This window comes from Odontesthes bonariensis, chromosome 13, assembly GCF_027942865.1.
Source record: "Odontesthes bonariensis isolate fOdoBon6 chromosome 13, fOdoBon6.hap1, whole genome shotgun sequence".
Lineage (NCBI taxonomy): Eukaryota > Metazoa > Chordata > Actinopteri > Atheriniformes > Atherinopsidae > Odontesthes > Odontesthes bonariensis.
The window spans coordinates 24,052,146-24,072,213 of record NC_134518.1 but is presented as its reverse complement, the minus strand read 5'-3'; the positions used below and the strand labels follow the sequence as shown (position 1 = coordinate 24,072,213).

At 40.9% G+C, this 20,068-nt stretch overlaps 1 protein-coding gene across 2 annotated transcripts; it reads left to right on the top strand.

The window, feature by feature from the left end:
• Positions 1-410: 410 nt before the first annotated feature.
• cenpi (centromere protein I) lies at positions 411-14,097 on the top strand. 2 transcript variants are annotated; one of them, XM_075480695.1, is made up of 20 exons: positions 411-662; positions 1,740-1,877; positions 2,304-2,422; positions 2,661-2,768; positions 3,496-3,544; positions 3,684-3,730; positions 4,819-4,908; positions 5,003-5,134; positions 5,652-5,795; positions 7,824-7,944; positions 8,215-8,309; positions 8,440-8,557; positions 8,698-8,762; positions 8,917-9,026; positions 10,513-10,648; positions 11,146-11,270; positions 11,725-11,773; positions 12,313-12,528; positions 13,449-13,490; positions 13,630-14,097. In XM_075480695.1, exons 1-20 carry the CDS (start codon positions 500-502, stop codon positions 13,762-13,764), a joined length of 2,202 nt encoding a protein of 733 aa, XP_075336810.1. In that variant the 5' UTR covers positions 411-499; the 3' UTR covers positions 13,765-14,097. The 2 variants fall into 2 exon arrangements, with proteins under 2 accessions (XP_075336810.1, XP_075336809.1); XM_075480694.1 differs by having other exon boundaries at positions 12,310-12,528.
• The last annotated feature ends 5,971 nt before the right edge of the window (positions 14,098-20,068 follow it).

Here is a 20,068-nt window from a genome sequence, read left to right as displayed (position 1 = left end):
ATACTGGTTGAGCCAAACCAGATGCAGAAAGCAGACAAGTTTGACATTAATCTGGACCACTTATGGCTCAGCTGTAGCTCACTGGCAGCTTTTATGTGGGCCAGATGTGGCCTAAAGGTCATGAGCTGGGTGTAACTTGGGTGACAGCATGTGATTGATGTATGAGCTAGATGTGGCACCAATGTCATGAGCCTGACCAAAATAATGTAAGGGGGAGATGTGGCTCAGGAACAATACATATGTATCTATATATATATATATATGTGTGTGTGTGTATTCAGCGAACGGTCCTTTCACCAAACACCAAATTTGTTGTCTGATAAAGAGCTACACGCAGTAGCTAATGAAGAGACGAAAAGACTACAACTCCCGCGAATCACCCGAGCGGATGGTTGACACTGCGCAATCGCAGGACAAACGGTCGCGCGGATGATTTGAGTTTTGTTTGAATGGACGAAAGCAGTGGAGCAGGACAGTTTAAAACTTTAGCAATGTAGAAATGGCAGCAACGTTTAGCTTGACGGATTTAGACCAGTCGTCTCAAAGCGACGAATCTGTGTCCAGTCGGAGCAGTAACAGAAGTCTGAGAGTCGCAGAAAAAGAGAGGAGGAAAAACGAGGCGGAGGACCCGTTTGTTCTGGCTCTGAAGTACTTCTCTGACGGTAAGACAAAACTCACCCGGGTCGATAGCCGTTGGTTGCACTCCGTATGGCTAACTGTAACTGGAAAGTATTTAGACGCGTAGAAAAATGGAGAAGAGCTGAAAGAACGGTGTGGTGAACATTAAACTGCTTTTACGCTTCTGTTTTGTTGAATTCGGGGCGTATGTAGCGTCTTAGCTTAGCACTTACGCTACAGGATCAGACACACAGTAGTCTGTGTAGATGTGATGATGTCATTTGTTGTCATCGTGTGTTTGTCTTGGCACATTTCTGCTGGCTGACATGGATCATTTGGACATTTGAAAATGTTCTTTTTAATACGCAAAATTTAGCAGGCAAATTTTGTCAAATTAAATAGTTATTGTCTTATAGTCTTATAAATTGTTTAGTGGATCTTGGTTGGACCAGACTACAGTGTAATATTAGCTGCGTACTGTTTGGTAAAAACGCCTAAGTGATAGAATGTCTTGCTTATCTTCTTCACTGCACTGTTGTTAATCACTTGCATAAACTTTGACTGTGTAGTTATCACATGAGATTTAATAACAATATTAACATCTCCACTAAAAAGCAGCACTAAAGAGGAAATGATCTCTGAGGCTCTTAACTTTTTGTTGTGCCTGTTTCACACAATAGATTTATTGAAGAATATGCGAATAATTTGGCCTGGACATGGAGGTTCTCTCTTCCATACCTGCCCTGGCTTGCTTCTCAATTGTTGACCTTGAATTGACATCGTTTTTTTTGTTAAATTAAAAAGATAACCTGTTCAGGGATATTAATTTCAATGCCATAAAGGCTGTGATAGAGAATATCAGTAGTGTAAAGACCTGTCTTTTTCCAACTCTTGATATGCCAAAAATCAAGGCAATAACACTATAATTTGCCTCACCTTCTCTTTACGTACTGTAGCACGTACACAAAGGAACATATTCAAATCGTTATCCACCACGTTAACATTATCCACGTGCATTTGTGCTGCCAACAGTGTGTATTTTGCCCACGTTATGTCATGTTAACCAACCTCAGAGTTGTGCATGTGTCAAGCTGATGTGGTGTCACCTATCCCTCCTGCAGTTGAAGCAGGAACTCCTGTAATTGGGAATGATCAGCTGGACAGGAACCTGGTGCTGGTGGAGAAGGTGGCCTACAGCAAGGGACTTTCCCCAGAGGCCATTTCTGTCATGCTGGAGTTTGCTATGAGCCTCCGTATGGGTAAGGCTGTCATTTAGCAGCTGTGGACTGGATATAACTGTAAATGTGGAGTTTTTAGATGAAAGAATTTGTTTGTAAGTGTCAGCAAATCTGTATTATAGTCTTCTTTAGCTCTTAATTTGTAGTTTTTTTATTTTTTATTTTTATTTTGCAGGATTGAAGCATTTTCCATAACACGTCAACAGGTGTGCTCTTTAGATAGGCTGCCTGTTCATTACAGGGCTAAGAACTGTAACGCACCTATCCAGACCTCACCCAGCTGATCCATCTTTGGGATGTTGGTCGAGCTACATAACAATAAAGCATTAATCACAGAGCATATGATGTAATGTGCAAGTAGAGAGTGTGTTAATGTCACGTCAAGCTGGCAGCAGGTCTTTGCTTTTCTTATAAAATAAAAAACTGATGTTGTTGTTATATGCGCAGGGAGCAGTCCATGTGTGCGGGTGCTGAAGTGTCTGATTCCTGCCACCGTGGTGCCGCAGGAGGCTGTTGTTCGAGCTGTGGTTTGGTTAAGTGTTGGCAAAATACCCATCAGCACTCAGGTGGGTCAGAATGCAAATAATTAGACTTAAAAGTTTAACTTTGTTAAAAACTTTTTTTTTTAATTACATACAAATTTACTTGGTTGACAACACTTGAATCCTACTACCTGTTTTTAATTTAATCACTCGGTCAATGAAACATCACAATGGTGTGTCTCCTAGTTATGTAAGAATAGTTATGGTGAGGCTTTACCACAACGTAATCCATGTTGTTGTCCACCAAATAAATGATTTTCAGGTTCTTTTCATAAAATGGGTGTTGACCGTATTTGACATGATCGATGCCAAGGACCAACTTCGAGCTATTTATGGCTTCATCTTCAGCTTCGTCACAGAGGAAAATCTGGTACGCGGCAAGTAATCCCTGTATTTCTGTGATATTATGATTTGAAAATGTTTTAACGACGAGATAACTGTATTTTTTTTTTTAAGAAACTGCAGTTACACGTGTAGTTCGACTGAATAAAGGCAAATATTGTTCTTGAATCCAAATACGAAACAAGTTTGTTCTCTCTTTGGTTGAATTCAGACCTAAAGGCTTCTTTTAAAGCAACACGTCATGTTAAAGAGGCCTTCGAAAACCCGTGTGTTTTTCTCCTCAAACCCGTTTATTTCTCGGTGTCTGAAAAAGCTAGAAATCACAAAAACACCCGAGAGGTTTAACATTTGGCTTTCTCTGCTAATTATTGACTTTGCCCTTATTTGAATTACAAAAAAAAAAGATGAATTGTTTTCCGGTGTCTTGAAAATGTTGATGTAACACTCACACATGTTGCATAAAGCTTGAAAAGTACTGAGGTCTGACCATCAAGTCTGACTGGCTTAACAGCAAAGTGCCTCATATCCACGAGCATTTACAAGAGTTTTTACTGAATTTTCTGATTGCTCCAGTTAAATCACACTCATTGGCCCGTTTATGAAACTGAATATCAACTTATATCATCTGGGGTTTATCAGTAGAGACCTCTACATAAATGACCGTACATTGGAACAGATATAATTCTTTCTCCATCAGTGTTTGCATGTCATATACCAGTGTAATGAAATGTGATGTCATTTTGTCGTATTTTCAGTGCCCTTTTATCTGCCATCTGTTGTACCTTTTGACCAGAAAGGAAAGTGGTAAGTCTGATGTTTTGTCTCATTATTTTTGGTTATATCCAAATAATGGCTTTCTCCGTTTAGTGCTGCTGCCACTTATTTGAGCATTTGTTAATTGCATCTTTATTTATTGATTAATGTGTTGGTTTTTTTGTTGCAGTTCGTGTCTTCAGAGTCAGAAAGCTACTGGAGCTACAGTCTAAACTGGTAAAAATCCTTCTGATTTGATTTAATCTGAAGCAATTTGGAAAAGGCAACTATATCATTTCCTTTTTCAGTAAGAAAATTGACTCGGTGCTAACATTTTCTTTGGGATATTATCCATGTTTGCCTGGTTTTTACACTTTTGGTGAAGTAGATGGATTCAGAGGTTTGAACCCAGCTAACTTCCATGTTACTGACAGCTGCTTTACTCTGCATGCAGTCGACAACAGATTATTCAACCTCCATTGCACCGCAAATTAAAGGCAACCACGGTTGAATAATTCTTCTGGCATATGTATTAAAATAATATTAATAATGATAATAAATGCCTTCCATCTAGCATTATTCTTGATAATGTTATAAAGTGTCTCTCAGAAAGAGGATAAAACCGACAAGGAAGAAGGTAAAAATGAGGCCAAATGGCATGCAGAGAGGTTAACACGAGGGAAATATTACTATGAAAAATAGAAAAGTTTAGAAGAATAGATTTTGATTTAGCTAAAAACATTTAGGATTCATAGTTCAGTAGGTAGAGTTTCATAAAACCAAAAGCCCGATGCAACCCGAGAATAACCAGCGAGCCTCATTGGTCATGAGGGCACATACCGGGTCAATAAGTCTGGGATTTATTTCAGTGCAGAAGCCATTTGAGGCTTTAAAAGTGAGCTGTAAGATTTGAAAATCAATAGGAAATCTAATGGAGCCAGTACAGAGAGGAGAGGACAGGGCTGATGTCATAACGCCTCTTTGTCTGGTCATGAATCAAAAAGAAGCGGCGGCAGACGGTGGAAGGAGCTGAAACCTGACTCCACACAAGAATAAATAAGCATTTTTCTTTTCTTTTTCTAAAGCAGACTGTTGCCCCGGGTCATCAAAACAGAAACTGGCACAAAATATTAAACCCAGAGTCGTCACAGTTTGCACGCCTTTATTTAGAAGACCACAAAGATTAGCATCAACAGAACTGATGGCAGGCAGAATGATCCCACACTTAATGTTGAATTTAAGGAAAGTTTGGGAAAAGCTGTGTGGAAACAGAGGTCTGGAGTGCAATATCTCTTTACTGGTTGTGTTGTTTCTCGTTTACTCAGGGAAGGCAGCCGTTCCTTCTGCACCTACTGTCGCTTTACAAAGTGTTTTCCCCTGAGCTGGTGACACTGTCCATTCCATCACGGATGAGGGTTTGTATATGCATTGTGAAGTTACTGCTGCTCTCTTATCGTATGATCCTAACCTCTAAAACGAGTATTTTTTTTGTTTGTTATTGTCGTACAGAGTGGATTTAAGAACCACATTTCCCCCTGGAAGTCGGCGCTGATTGCCGTCCAGAAGAGGAAGGGTTTGCAGGTTGCATCCAGCATCAGCATGGCCTTCACGATCAAAGATAAGAACAGCTCTAGGAAAAGGGTATGTTGTCAGATGCTGTTTTTGCTGTGTTCACAAAGTAATCACGCAATACTTGAGGTATTGCCGTGGCTTTCCAGTATAATTTACAATATTTCATCAGCTCCTTAGCATTCGCCCGGAGGCTCTGTAGGTTTTCTGCAGGGCTAAACTTTCAGTGCTGCTCTCTTATTTTCTGAAATACTTCAGTATGCATGCAAGCAATCACATGGTGGGATAGTTAAACCAAGTGTGATCTATAATAAATATGTGTTACCTGATGTTTGATCTGCTTTTCTATGAACCAACTTAAATTTATTCTCACTTGATTAAAAAACAGAATTTTTTTAAACAGATTTAAATATAATACCTCTTGAGTTTGGTCAGTTTATCAAAGAAGGAAGTTTTCTCAAATAAAACAAATTACTGATCAATCAAGAACATAGTGAAGCAAAACATTGATTAACTGAGTAATTTTCTTAGTGGACAGAGTACATTTTATGTGTAAAATGGATGTGTTTTTTTTGTCTTGCTTTCATAGAAACACTGCCACCTGGCACTGCCGCCATTGACTTCTGTCATCAATAAAGAGGCTCAGACGGAGCAGACCCCCAGCAGAAAGGTGGTGCCCCTGGTGCAGATCCACTCCTTCGCTAAACTGTTAGAAAACATACATCGTATCGAGGTGAGAAACATCGGGGAGGCTTCTCTCAGTCGTCTCTTCTTCTGACATCATTTATCAGGCCGTTCTGCGTCAGATTGTTGTTTTTTTTGAAGCTGAAAGATGAGTCTGTATGATGCAGAAATCATAAATATTCGAGACTACTGGGAAATATGAAACAGTTTACAACATCTGCGTCAGATTTGCAACCTTTGGCTACTTTTATGAGCAAGTCGCAAGGTTCAGTGAAGCTGCTTGGAAATGTTGAATACCAACCAGTTTGTTTATAGGGACAGATACAGTATGTGCTCCAACATTTGGAAACAGGAAATTTGCCACCGAACCTCCAAAAGCTATGTCATCACAAGAAAATAATTAAGTAATTAATAATTGATTAAGCCACTCACTGTGGCTTAAGTTAAGTTTAAGACGGATTTAAGACTTTATTTATTAAATGAACTTCAGACGATTGTTCTTATTTCTATTCTTTTTATCTTATTATTATGATCATCATCATTTTTTTTTTTAAACCAAAACATAAAAACTAGATAAAAACCTCATTTGTTTCTTTTCATGAGGTTCTCCTTTTTCCAGAAAAAAAAAAAAAAAAAAATCATAAATCTGAGGGGGACATTTAAAAAAAAAAAAAATAAAGGTTTGATTGACATAAAAGGGCGCTACGTCAGGTGTAGAGAAAAATGGGTGCAGCTTGGAAATCAGACATGCAGAAAGCGGGACTGTTTAGAAGAACCTACAGATGTGATCAGAAATGGACAATTATTGCTTAACTCTGAAATAAAAAATCCAGCCCAGTGTTTAAGTTTTTAAAAGACTTCAGCATGCACGAGTCACCTGAACACGTTCAGCCGACAGATAGAGAGAGGACAGGGTATATTTGTAGAATTCACCAATATACTACACAGTGTATGAGTCCATTTCAGCTGTGATATATTGTCACAACCACAGGGTGGCGCTGCGGTGCTGTTCTTACACTGCCTGCATGTTGTCGTCAGGTCATTTACAACTTGGTTCCCCAGCAGATGTGGTGTGTTGCTGTAATTGTTTTATTAGATTAGAGCATAAACCACATTTATGCACCAAGTGCTTGCCATTTGCTTTATCCGTTATCTTTTATTTCTTTGTAGATTTCAGTTTTTGATCTGAATAATGAACGTGAAAGACGCAGATGAGACATGTCTCCGTTATGCATTAAGCGGAGTTATGAAGCAAGTGGTCATTTAAAGAGGATTTCCCATAAAGGCCGATTTGCCCTGCAGATTCAGTGACCTGATAAACTCATCCAAGTCGCTTTGAATGGCTTTCAGAGTTTTATGTGTCATGCAGCATAAATTCACCTCTTTCGCTGCCCACAAAGCCAACAAGTACAGTGAGGCTTTTGGAGGGCAGCAAATGTGTTCATTGCCAAGGAAGTTAGAAAAATAACTCGAGTGCAATCGATCGCCATCATAAAAAAGTCATTGACAAAAGATCATTGATATTTCCCTCAGTGCCTGCACTCTTGCTGTCAAAAGCAGAATGGAGCTTTCTCAGTTTAATGAGACAGTAGCTCCATAATTATTGAAGAGCTGAATGGTGTCCGTTCAGTCTGTCTTCTTATCACTCTAATTTATTTATAATACTGACAAAGTCTCCATATTGAGAGGCAGCTGCTCGTGAACAGTAAGAGACTGTATAAATTATCCATGTGGTAGAAGAAATGTCCCAGTCCTGCCATTATGAGGATTATTGGATACTGGAGAATTTGCTTGGAACTGGATCACTTGCCCACACAATCATAACAACTTGAGCATCTGTTTATTTTTTTATTCTTTAGCAGGTAAACAGATTTATTTGAGGCATGCGCTCTCACAGAATCCATTTCAATGCATTTTTAATGCGATGTTTGACTTTGTGAAACTTTGCTTTATTTATTTTTTTTATTGCTTCTGCTTGACAGTTTTTTTTCAGCTGATATGCTATTAATCAAGACTCTTAATCAGCTTCTTTTTTTTTTGCACGTGCTTCCTGTTTTGTCACTTTTACCTCAACCAGCTGCCTGCTCAGATGGGCTCACTGTTGGGCTCCAGTCTGGCACTGCAGTACCTGGACTGTGTGCAGGATGAGTCTGCCCTTCTACGACTCAATTTCTGGCTCGGCTGTGCTCTCCATGAAGGTAAGGAGAGTGGGGGAGGGGGTCGCTACTGAACTGCTGTAACATCCTCCAGCTGAACAACATGCTTCCCAAGCAAAGCTGACCTGGATTTGAACTGCACATTACTTAGCTGGAATGTCAAAGGGATTCTTTTAGAGAAGAGTTTAAAGATACTGAAAGGATCTCGCTGTGTGCATCTAATAATCTCAGGCTGATTTCTTTGCATTTCTCTGACTTTTTTTTCTTTCTTTCAACTCACTCAGTGCTTTTCTTTTTGTTGTTATCGCTCAGAATTTTTGTTCTGCGGCGATGGAGGAGCCGCCCAGAGTTCAGAGGAAGCTCTCCACTTTTTGAACCGGTTGCTGTCTGCGCAGCACTTCCTCCAGGTGAGCTTCTCGTCTGAAGCTCTGACCGTGACCTCTGTGCCTGTGGCAAACGCCCCATTTGTACTATTTAGCGAGACCACAGTCGATGGTTGTTTTCACGTCGTCACGTATTTGCCACTTTCCCCAACAGGAGGGGTTCTCCAGTTCTGACGCTTTCCTCTATAAATTCCTCAACATTTGGGACGGCTCTCTGCTCCGCCCACAGGTCCTCGGCCTCCTGAGCAACATCCCAGTCGTCCCAAGTTCACGTGGGTTTACTCTCCACCGTGTTCGTTGACCATCAGTTTATTTTGCGTGTCAAACGCACTCAGCTATATGTTAGGAATTGTATTTCATTGAATTATAGAGCTGGCACAACTGTGATCTTTCTTTATTGTCTCTTGTTCAGAAATGGGCAGGCTTCTGTTTGAACCCCTCACGCAGATCTTCTTCACATCCTCACTATTTTTCAAGGTACAGTTTCCTTTCCGAGGCACAAGCAGAGCATGTTCCTCCGAAACAAACGTTATTGTGTTTGTCTTGTATTCATAAAGCACTTATTGTAGATCCCGTATTAGTGCGTTGTTTGAACTGCTGTGTGCTCAGTGCTTTTCCCGTGCATCTGCAGTGTGGTCTGATGGAGTCTTTAAACAATATGCTGTTGAAGTGGCTGACCTGGCACTCTGTGTACGCGCTGGAGGACGACCTGGACATCAGTCTCAACAGCCACACTTCCATGTGAGTCTCTACTTGTTTATGCCTGAAGCATCCACATGAAAAGAATCTGACATAGCTCATGAATTTACTTGATGGCTGAAAGGTATTGCTCTGTTTTTGTATCTACTCACACATGATCAGTTACAGTAAAAAGAAAGGAGCCGTGGCGCCTCAGTATTGTGCTCCCATTATACAATAGGTGTTGCTACAAGAATGATAGATGAAGCGCAGTTATTCATTTCAGTTGAATTTAAGAGATCTGTTTTGGTCTAGCAGCCAAATAAACTCAGGCAGAAGTGTATATTGACATGTTTTCCCTTTAGGTTCTGTTCCTGTTTATTCAAATCCTTTGATTGAAATGGAAAGACTAGTGCTAATGCTCAGTTAAATGATTTTCCAGCTTTCAAATTAAAGGGTGGAGCTCCTGGAAGTAAATGGATCCATTCTTATTCAATGCCATTTCAAATGCTACCCCTGGTATTTTTCCACTCTTTGAAGAAATCATGGATTATAGATTATGTTTGTGCAGGCTTTCCAAACATTATTCTTGTTTCAGTGTTTGTCCTTTCACGCTCTGGTAAACAACTGATCTCACTGATGTGGGTGTGTCTTTTTTTTGTGTCAGACCGCTCTTAGTTTGGAAAAGCATGGAGGAATTCTGACTGAGGGACTAGATTTGAGTTGCTTTAGGTGGAAAAAAATGTGCTTGTCCTTGATCTAAGTAGCTCTGAGAATCAGAATTCCTCCCTTGTTCTACAAAGTGAGAGCGCTCTGGCTGGTGTCTGACTCTTTATTTACTCTAGAAAAAGTCTTACTAAAGCTGGATCATTAAATGCATGTAAACATGTTAGTTCAACTGCAATCATATAAAAAAACTGAGCTTTTCTAAACCGAACTAACACACCCAGATGATGTGGTTGGGAGTTGGAATCCCTCCTGCATGTAAATGCTCAAATAGACCCAAACTGGCCTCGGCGCTTTGCACATGCGCCGCTGTTCCTGTCTGGTACACAGAAGAAGAAGCTTGTAACAACAAAAAAGAATAACCACAAGCGATAGTGTGCGTCTTTTTTGTAAAACCAGCAAAGTGTAAGTGTGTGTCAGTATAGTTTATTTTCTCAGATGTCTAAACACTGTCAGAAATGGATTAAAAATCAGCCCATTAGGACGACTGTCGCTCCACTCTAACAAGATCCAGATTATACATGCAGCTTTATCCGACAAAATCACCATTCGTGTAACTATTTAGCTATACTTATATGCGAGATATCATCTCCCAGATATAGTTAGAAGCAGCTGAATGTCTTGAAGGTTTTGTGACGTCATTCGTACTTCAGTGAATGAATCAATTCTCCCCCTGTGCATCATATTTGGGACAAGGATGATGGCTGACCAGGTTGAGCTGTGAATGTATTCGTACTAACTAACAGGAATATCTCTTTAATTTGGCATCAAGTCCTTTGTGCAGGTGTTCTTTGTGTGTGACTATCTGCTCTCTCTGTCCCAGAAACATAACCCTGTCAGGGTTCAAGGATTCTGTGATGGAGCTGGTTCACTTTGTGGGTCGGCTGGCCTCTGTGGGCCTGCAGCTTGAAAGCTGCCACTGTCTCCTCCTCAGCTTCATCCTGGACTTCTATGAGACTGTAAGTGAGCTGCAGCCGCTCTGTGCTTTACACCTATGTGTTTTTGATTACTGTCGATTCGTCTGGAGGCATGATGCATGCATGTGATTTCTGTGGGTTCACCGTACCACATAGAATTACATTTCTATAACACACAGGACAGGCCTTAGAAAAAATTTGAAGAAAAGAAACTGATAAAGTATCATAAAACCAGTAGCTTCCTGTAGTCTTTGCTGGCTGCCTTGCAATCTCTCATAGAAATTTGATCTTGATTAATCAGATTGAAGCTTGAATGAAAAGGAAGACTCCTGTTGGCTCTTTTCCTCACTCATTACTCACTGTTAGAACAGGGGGATGATTTGGAAGCATAAACCGTCGTTCTCAGTCATAACCATGCAGGCAGGACGCCAGGAAGAACGCCTCGGCAGGTTTCTGCCATATGTGCAAGCAATTGGAGTGTCAGCTTTTCTCTCTGTTCTACCTGTGGGTCTACACCACATATTTCTCCTCACCCTCAGGTGTGTGACACCCTTCTGAAGTTTAGCCTTCCCCTTGTGGTGATGCCTCCGCCAGGAGTTTTCTACCCAGCCCTGTTTGCCACAGACCCAGCCAGTGTGGACAGGCTGGCCTACATCATGCACAGGTGCGGACTCCAGAACAGCCTGCGATAAGCCTCTCTCCATGCATACGTTAGCAAAACTGTAAATGTGTATGTCATAATGCTTATGCATATGAAATGAGTGAAAAGAAGTAGAATCAAATTTGTCTTTGCACTTTCATGGTAATGTATGATTTATGTTAATGAGAGGCTAACATAGCCTGAGCTCTCCCTTTTTCACGTGTGAAAACCCAGCTCCATTTGTAACTGCAGGCTATGATGAAACAAATCCTTTATATTGCCGGTTAATTGACAAACCCCAGGGTTCTGAAATAATTGAACCAAAAGTAAATGTAAAAATACCACGACAAAAGGAGATTGGATTGTAATAGCATCATGTTTCTCTGACAGACTCCAAAGAGCGAGCACTTTTGTGGTGATTAATGATCAGAGGTGACCAGTTCTTCTCTTTTTTTTTTTTTTTTTTTCTTCTCGTCAGGTACAAAGTGAACTTGACATCAGCCAAGAGTCAAGAGAGACTGACGGAGGTGAGGACAAATAATTGTGTGCATGTGTGAAAATAATTGTCCTTGCCGTTGCATACACAGCGACCAGCCATTCTCCTAATGTTGTTTCACTTTCTGCAAAGTGGTTTTCAGCATGGTTTCTGAGGGTGATACAACGCCAAAGAGCACAGATGCCAGGGCTGATGGTCTCTAGCAGAAAAATATTTAGTTTTTGCTCAATCTTGTTTTTTAGAGCTTTTTTTATTTAATTTATTTTGGTAGTTGTTTTGAATGCAATGCCTCTCCAGCTCTTAACCTTAACCTTACCTAAACCTGATAACCGTAATCTCCACTCAGGAGGATTTAAAATGTTTATTTTAATCCAGCTGTTCCAGCGAGCTCTGGCTTCATAAGTACATGTCAGGTAGGCAGTATGCCTCCTGAAAACGTCATGGGCTCGTTTTATTAAGAAAAAAAGGACTCGGTAAATGACGTGCAAATGAATCGTGACAACAGATATTAGATGTAAACACATGTTTTTCCGCCTTCTTCTCATTCCTCTCTTTTCTGTTCATCAGCAGGCCTTTAACATCAGCCGGCAGACTTACCGTGAGTTCAACAACTACGTGGTTGTCATGGTCAACTGTCTTTGGAACTCCCGGATGTTTCAGCCAGGTGTGGACGTACAGCTGGGCGAGGAGCTGCTTCTCAAGAGCAATGTGCCACAGTACTGGACGAGCTTCGACTTCATCCACCACCCCGCCTTCATGAGCTACGCTGTGGACTTTCACCGGAGGGTGAGTGTGCTTTGTTTGAGTCGTGATTTGCATCGGGTCTGTGTTCCGTTAAGGAAAACCTTTAGCCTAGAAATCTAGACGCCCCTAGCGACCGCAAATGGAATTTGCTCCGGGGCTAGTCTAGTCACTTGTGGTCGTTTTGCGAGGCTGCAAATTGAAACTTAATCGGGCCAATCAAATCGTGAGAAGCGGGGTCGGAGGCCGGGCTACCTAGTGACGACAGAGGTGCGACGTTTCAGTGTGTAGTTCCAGAGAGAGGTAAACAGTGGCTGCGCCCAGCGAACTGTCTTTCGATTTGGCTTTGGCAGCGACTCTAGAAAATTTAGATATACAGTTTTCTTTGCGAGACCAACAGACAACTGCACTTAAGTTTTTTTTTTTTTTTTTTTTTTTAAAAAGGACGTTTTCTGAGTTTTGCCCACCAGGTACGGTAAAAGTTTAATTTACCAGCTTGCTCCGTTGGTCTGTCGCGCTGACTACGTAATCCTTCTTCATCGCTCTGATTGGTTGTTGCGCCATCCTATTGCGTGGCGTTGAGTGCAAAGGCAACTTGACAGACAACCGTTTATCCCGCCCACACTGCTATCCAGCGTCACTAGACCCCTGTACAGCTTTTTGCTGTACGGGTCTGGCTTGCTAGGCTAGAAAATCTTCTCCCATGCTTGTTTTCAAACTGTGCGAGGCAGTCGGTGAATCGGGACGCAGCTGTTCTTAATAGACCAAGAGACTAGACAAATTGGTATTAATGTACCCCTCATAGATGATGCATTAATACAGAAGGATATTTTATTATTAATGGCTGCTGAGTTAATAATACACAGACCTTTTTTTGGTTCACACCACCTGCAGCATCGGGCTGTGGCCTCGTGACAATTACCAGGTTTCTCTGACAGTGAATATAAATGTTCTCTCTTCATCAGTGTTGGCCGGGCAGAAAGGACGTGGACCTCAACTCCATAAAGGTACGAGGCGTCTCTTTTTCATTTCTGAAACCATATTAGGATTCACGTGTAGTTTAAAGCGCATAAATCCTCCGTCACAGATTGCTGTTAGATATTTCTGGACCTGAACGTCTTCGATGTAACTGTGTGTCTGTTTCAGCACTCCAAGCCATGGAGCTGGTACCTGGAGTATCTGTTCTCTCAGGGCTTTGACGGCCTTAAAGACTTTGTTTCGAGCAACATCAACCGGCAGGTGATAGCAGGCGGCGGACAGGGCGACTCGCAGCCGAGGTAGAAGCTGAAGGAAAACAACCACTCGGGATCTTATGCATCTTTTTTTTTAAAAAAGACTTGTACATATTTTTCTTCTCTCTTTTTAGGAGTGCTACTTTCAATCTTTTCTTTTTTTTTATGTACATAGATCTTTTTTTTTTTTTTTTTTTTTTTTTTTTAATGCTAAAGCACTTTGAGCTGCTTGTGTTGCATGAACGCTGCCATGCAAATAAAGTATTAATTTTAAATATGTGTGGATGAGGAAGAGTAACGTCAGGTAAGCTAGTATGAGTTGGTATTACACGAATCAGTTTAGTCAGAAATGGACGTGATCATCACTTCACTCCTTTATCACAGAGTCCTCAATAGACTGATAGGCTGTTATGATAAATAAACATTTCAACTATGCATTAATAAGCAACATGGTGTTTGCATGAGGTAATAACGCTCTACATCATCCTAAAGATCTTACATCAGTGCGAACAAAACTTTTTAATAAGGTGAAGTAATTAAGCCATCAATCAATTACACAAATATGCAAAACAAAATGGCATCAAGAGAAAAACAAGTAAAACGGTCTGTTCAGGCTTAATTAGAAATGACAAAAGTGTTAGAACTTCACACAACTTCTGTTCTCATTGTCCACAGCCAGATTTCTGCTACGCCACAAAAAAAGAAAACCCTATTTACTGTGTTAATCTGACCAAATCTGGACTTTTAGGAGCAACTAAACACGTTCATCTGAATGAAATCAACTTTAAACCCGGATAATGCAGTGAGCTTAACTACAAGCACGTGGGCCAAAACATGCAAGCGAATTCCTTATAAAGCAACTCTCATTCACACATGTTTCAGTTTCTTTTGAAAGATGGCTAAACATGTCAGAAGTGGATTAACTGATGAGAGCTCAAAGCATTCCCAAACAGTCGCGCCGGTCTGATTAAAATCTTTATTTTTTTTTTTTAACTCCGACGAAATAACCACTCAAGTAACTTAAAGATAACGTGTGTGTGCAGTGACTTTGGGTCCACTTTAATGCACGATGGTCCTCCACAGAGAAGGATTTCCCTCGCAGTCAATGGAGTCGGGACATACTTGGATCAATAACTTGACTTTGCTCATGATGGTGGTCCAGTTGGAAGGCCAGGTTGACCTGTCACCTTAACTTGACTCAACTGTGCATGAACCTTATCTCCTTGAATGATCTGGGTAAGAATCACTGCAGGCACGTGCGCTGATCATCTTTCTGTGCGTTGAATCTGAAACTTTTCTCTTTCGTTGCTCTCCTGTTTGACACCGTCCACATTTTTATTTTAGCAAGACAAAGAACTGGTCTCTTTAATTCAAGCTGTCTCACGGGAAGTCTGAAAGTGATCAATTGCACGATGTATTTAGTTACTTTCCCAATCGATTAGGCTGACATGAATTATTGATTAACTGTCCTGAAGGCCTCATGTTGCACCCTCAAATGTTTTGTCCCGTCAAAGCTTCAGATGCAGATACCTTCCCACTTGAAGGGGAATCTAAACCAACGATCGGATCGCAGAGTTAAATAATCACACTCATTCAACAATAACTGCTCTGATCCTCAGGAGGAACTGACTTGAATAGCAAAAACTTGCTGCTGCGTCTTGACTTGCTGCAGCTTTCAGCCCACTGATGATTAAGATGAGCTCTTTCAACCCCGAACCAAATGACTTCCTTTTTTTTTCTTCCCCTTTTGCTCCCACAGAGCTGTGACACCCCCCCCCCCCCCCCCCCCCCGCAGCTCTCACAACGCAAGTTTGAATTAGGCTCCTGTAACGCTCGCTCTTGTTAAAGCCATGAAGATGAAACCCTCTGCGCTTGTTGTGTGTGTGTGTGTGTGTGTGTGTGTGTGTGTGTGTGTGTGTGTGTGTGTGTGTGTGTGTGTGTGTGCTGATGTGAACGAACGGAGCTACCTTAAAGAAAGCGTCCCTCTGATGTCAGTGTGAGAGACTCGGACTCCGCCGCCCGTGCAAATCCTCATCTGCGCCGCTCCTCTCCTCACTTTTCCTCGTGTCTCCGCTGCGTGCTCTGGAGTAGATTATTTCAGCAGCGTCTTCGCCAACACGTTTAACTGCTTCCAGTCCTTTCGGAGCCAAATCCTCGCCGCAGGGGGAGAAAGGTAAGGTTGCTGGGATTTTTTTCTTTTTTTTGGGGGGGGGGACTGCTTGTTATTAACTGATCGCTGCTTGGAGATGTGTTTGCTGGATGCCGGTTTATCTCACATTCACTGCAAACAGAGGAGCGTGCCGTGCGCCGCCTTTGGGTCACTCTACATCGTCCTGGTCACAGTTTGCAAGCTGTTTTTTTTTTTTTTTTTTTTTTTTCTTGAATCAAGCGCCATCCGTGTGATGGATGGGGATTTCCCGATGCGCTTCAGGACGACTACAGCCCGTCGTTTGTGTGCGCTCCTGGTTAATGCGCACCAACTGGACGTTTTGGCAGCAAGTGTAAACATCCTGGAAGGATGCTTACTTCTCATTCTGAGCACTTGATGAGCAAATACCTGCACCGACCAGGCTCTCATTTCACTAATTGCGGGTAAGGGGACGTAGCCTACATGTAAAGACCCCCGCTTGAGGGTGCACTTTGTTTAGTGGAGTCGGACGGAGGAGAATAACCCGACAGATGGACCCGTGAGTCTCACTCCCTGAGGAATAAAATAGGCATTTCGGTGGGCTTTTCTTCCGAATCATTTTGTTTGGGTGGAGACTGACGGGTGACAACAGATTGAGGTGTTTTTTTTGTTGATGTTGCCGGGTTTGAAATCTGAATGTCGCGGGTAATTATTGTAACAATTAGCTCCGAGACTTCTGAGAGGGCTCCAAGGTGCAACACAGGGGGGTAAATTCCGTAATTCTCTATGGGTGTGATAGCAGCCTGGAATTAATCTCACCCATAACACGAAGTGTTGACGCCAACTACAATAAAGTTTATTTTAAGAAATGATGAAACGACTTTGAAATCTTAACTTTGAACATAGTTGTTTCTTACTTGGCTGTGATGTCTGAACTGGAAAAACTTAAAAAATATAATTGTCTTAAAAAAAACCCATAAATGTAGTTTTCATCATTAAAATAATTCGTCTCCCCGCCTCTTAGCTGACAGGTTTTTTTTCTTTCATCTTAGCCTGTTAAGGGTTTAACTCAGGATTAAACTGAAGGTCTGTGAATGCTTTAAGTGGTTTTAACCTTGGTGTTAAAAAGGAGCTGAACAACCCTCCTAAAAGGCGGCCTGAAGAGACGCCTCATCTCACAGAGAAATTCTTGTCATTCAGGAGGACATTTCTTCATTAATAATGCAGTTTCTTCAACGTATCTTAAAGGAGTAATTTTCCTGAACTGGAGAGTCCCAAAGCCTTAAAGAAGCCCGTCAGAATGTCCTCTGGCGTTTTGATGTGATGACAGGATTGCACATCTCTTTATCGGTCTGCTGCAAAGCAAACGCAGTACGCAGAAGACATCTGCGCGGTGGGTTTAATAATGGCTAATAATTAGTAGCACACGCTGTGATTTCGGTGCAGTCCTTTGTAACCAGATTTGGCACAAGTGTTTCTCCAGACTCCGCTCAGTGGTGAACTATAATTGTGAGAGACTTAACAGGATTACGAGAATGTTTTATTGTCACTGCTTCCCTCCTTCTGCATGCCTTGTGGTCATTTTTCATGTTCACAATTTTCTACACTCCCCCTCTGGCTGTATTTTGCATAGTAGACACAAATCATATAGCTTCACCCCATTTTAGCTTCATTTATTCATTCTGAAGAGGAGAGTACCACTACCACATGTGTCGGTTAAGATGATGGGGCTCCACCCCACCCCCCCAGTTTGCCAGATGAACTACCTCTGAACCACTACTTCATTGACATCAACCATCATGTTGCACATGTGTGAATAGCTATTTAAAGGTCGGCCTGGACTGATTTGCATTTGTGCCACTGCTTGAAAATTCTCAGCTGCCATCTTAATAATCCATTGTTAATGCCTTGCTTTGTCTAACTGAACCATTGGCCATGAATTCAGTCTATTCAAGCAATGCATGGATTGCATTATCATCATTTACATTTACTTGTCCCAACCATTTTAGTTGTTTATGCATAGATTTAAAAAAAAATTTTTTTTTGCCATGTATTAGTCGAAACTCTTGTTCACTCATTTTCATGAGCTCTTTAAGGCGTTTGCTCATAATTTAAGTTATTTGCCAACACTTCATCTCACTTGCCGCATGTGATGCCCAGACGGCTGTCTCTGGATAAACCTGCAGCTTTCTGATAGAAATCATGTTGTCTCCATGCTCCCTTTGGAAGAAGTAAGCTGAGCTAACCCTGCTTTTTTTACTGTCAGGGATTTAAGATGTGCATGCTTTGTTTTGGTTGTTTTCTTTGCTCCCCCCCGCCCCCCCCCCCCAAGGACTCATAAGTCATCTCATAGTTTTGGGAGTGTAAAAAGTTAATTCTAAAAAAGTAATCTCTTTGCTCTCAAGGCGGAGAGCTGTTTTCTTTCATGTTATTTTTTTTTCATTTCCCGTGCTGAATCCTGATATATTATTTTTTGAATTGCATTATTTATGTTATGTGTGAAACTAACTGTGTTTAAGATTGTCTCAGGCAGGCTTTATTTTCTCTCCTGTTTTTAATTCAGGAGAGTGATCTGAAAATGTCATCCTCTGTTAAAGTCCGCCCGAGGTCTTCAGTAACTCTAGTGGAGCGTTAAGAATTAGCAACCTACCAACTGCTGTGGAATTAAATATTCTTAGCCTGAATAGTTTTTTTTTATTTACAATAAAAAGGTGACTGTAGGTCAGATGTTGTGATTATGAATAGTCATTTTGGTCCCATATTGGCTCTCTTAAGTGGAAAGCAGTTTACAAGTTGTGACCTCAGTGGGGCCTCATGGAGCTGAGCTGTTGTTGGGATTAAATTAGTGTTGACCCCAGTTTATTGATGTCACCTTGCTCTTAAGTGGAGCACTAAAGACCTTAGTGGTTTGTTTTTCCCCACATTGCTTTATTGGACTAGATATCTGCAGTCGAGGAGTTTTTGTGACTCAACATTTGTCTGTATTTGAAGGATAATTTCAGTAAGTGACTTTTCACTCGGCCACTCTTCTTTACAGAAGCATCATTAGCAGCAACGTAGCGCACTTCCACTTTAATCAGGAAACAGCTGGTGATATTGGGGCTCATTCTGTTATGTTTACTCTTGCAGAGAATGAAAAAAGACTTTGTGAAACTAAAAAAAAGCTCAAATATCCATTGAGTTTGCATCCCATTGCTTCATCTAGCTCCAGCTTGATGTTTGAACTTTTACAATGCATGCAGGGCACTAAACATGTTAACAGGGGGAGTTTGACGATCCTGTGATGACACAGTATGTACAAATGCTAAATCTAGTGCTTGTGTAGTTTTTTTTTTTTTTATGATTTAAACTTTTTTTATTTTTCAAATAGTAACAATGACCAAACAATAATCCACATTATATTATTATACCATATAAATTCAGTCCTTGACAAGTGACTTCAAGTGAATTATACAGCATTACACACACACAAAATTAAATAGTAAAAGGAACGAATGTATATAAAACAAAAATTAACAATTAAAAAAAATATATGTATAAATATAATCATACACATCAGTATTAGTATATTAGTAAAAATAAAATAAAGAAAAATAATAATAAAATAGATAAATACAAACAAAAGTGATGCCAAACGAAATCTGGACATGAAGTTTCAAAAGTTCAGCTGTATAAGCCTATTCAGATGCCTAAGCACTTGAGCTGGAGAGGGTCGCTAATTGAATATAAGCCAGGTAGGGGCCCCATTTTCGATCATAATCATCTAGTTTATTCAATAATTTAAATGATACCCTTTCTAAAGAAGCTATTTGGCAGAGAGAAGTATGCCAGTGATTAAGCGATGGAGCTGAAGAGGATTTCCATTCTAATATTAATAATTTCCTACCCAGCATAATCGCTGTTTGGGCCCACTGTGAAAGAAATGAAGGCAGAGCACTCATAACTGAAGGGTCACCAAGAGTGTAGAGTCTATTACAGAAAGGAAAATCTTTGCCAAGGATCTCCCCAACTGTCCTATGAACTGCTGCCCAGAAGACCTGAACATCTGGGCATTCCCACAGCATGTGTAACAATGTGCCGCTATCCTGCTGGCATCTCCAACATTTACCATTGTTTGCTAATCCCACCTTGTGTAGCTTAACAGGAGTCCAGTATATTCTATGTAATATTTTAAATTGGACTAGTCGAGTCCTCAACTCTCTCGATATCGTCTTCCCATTCCTAA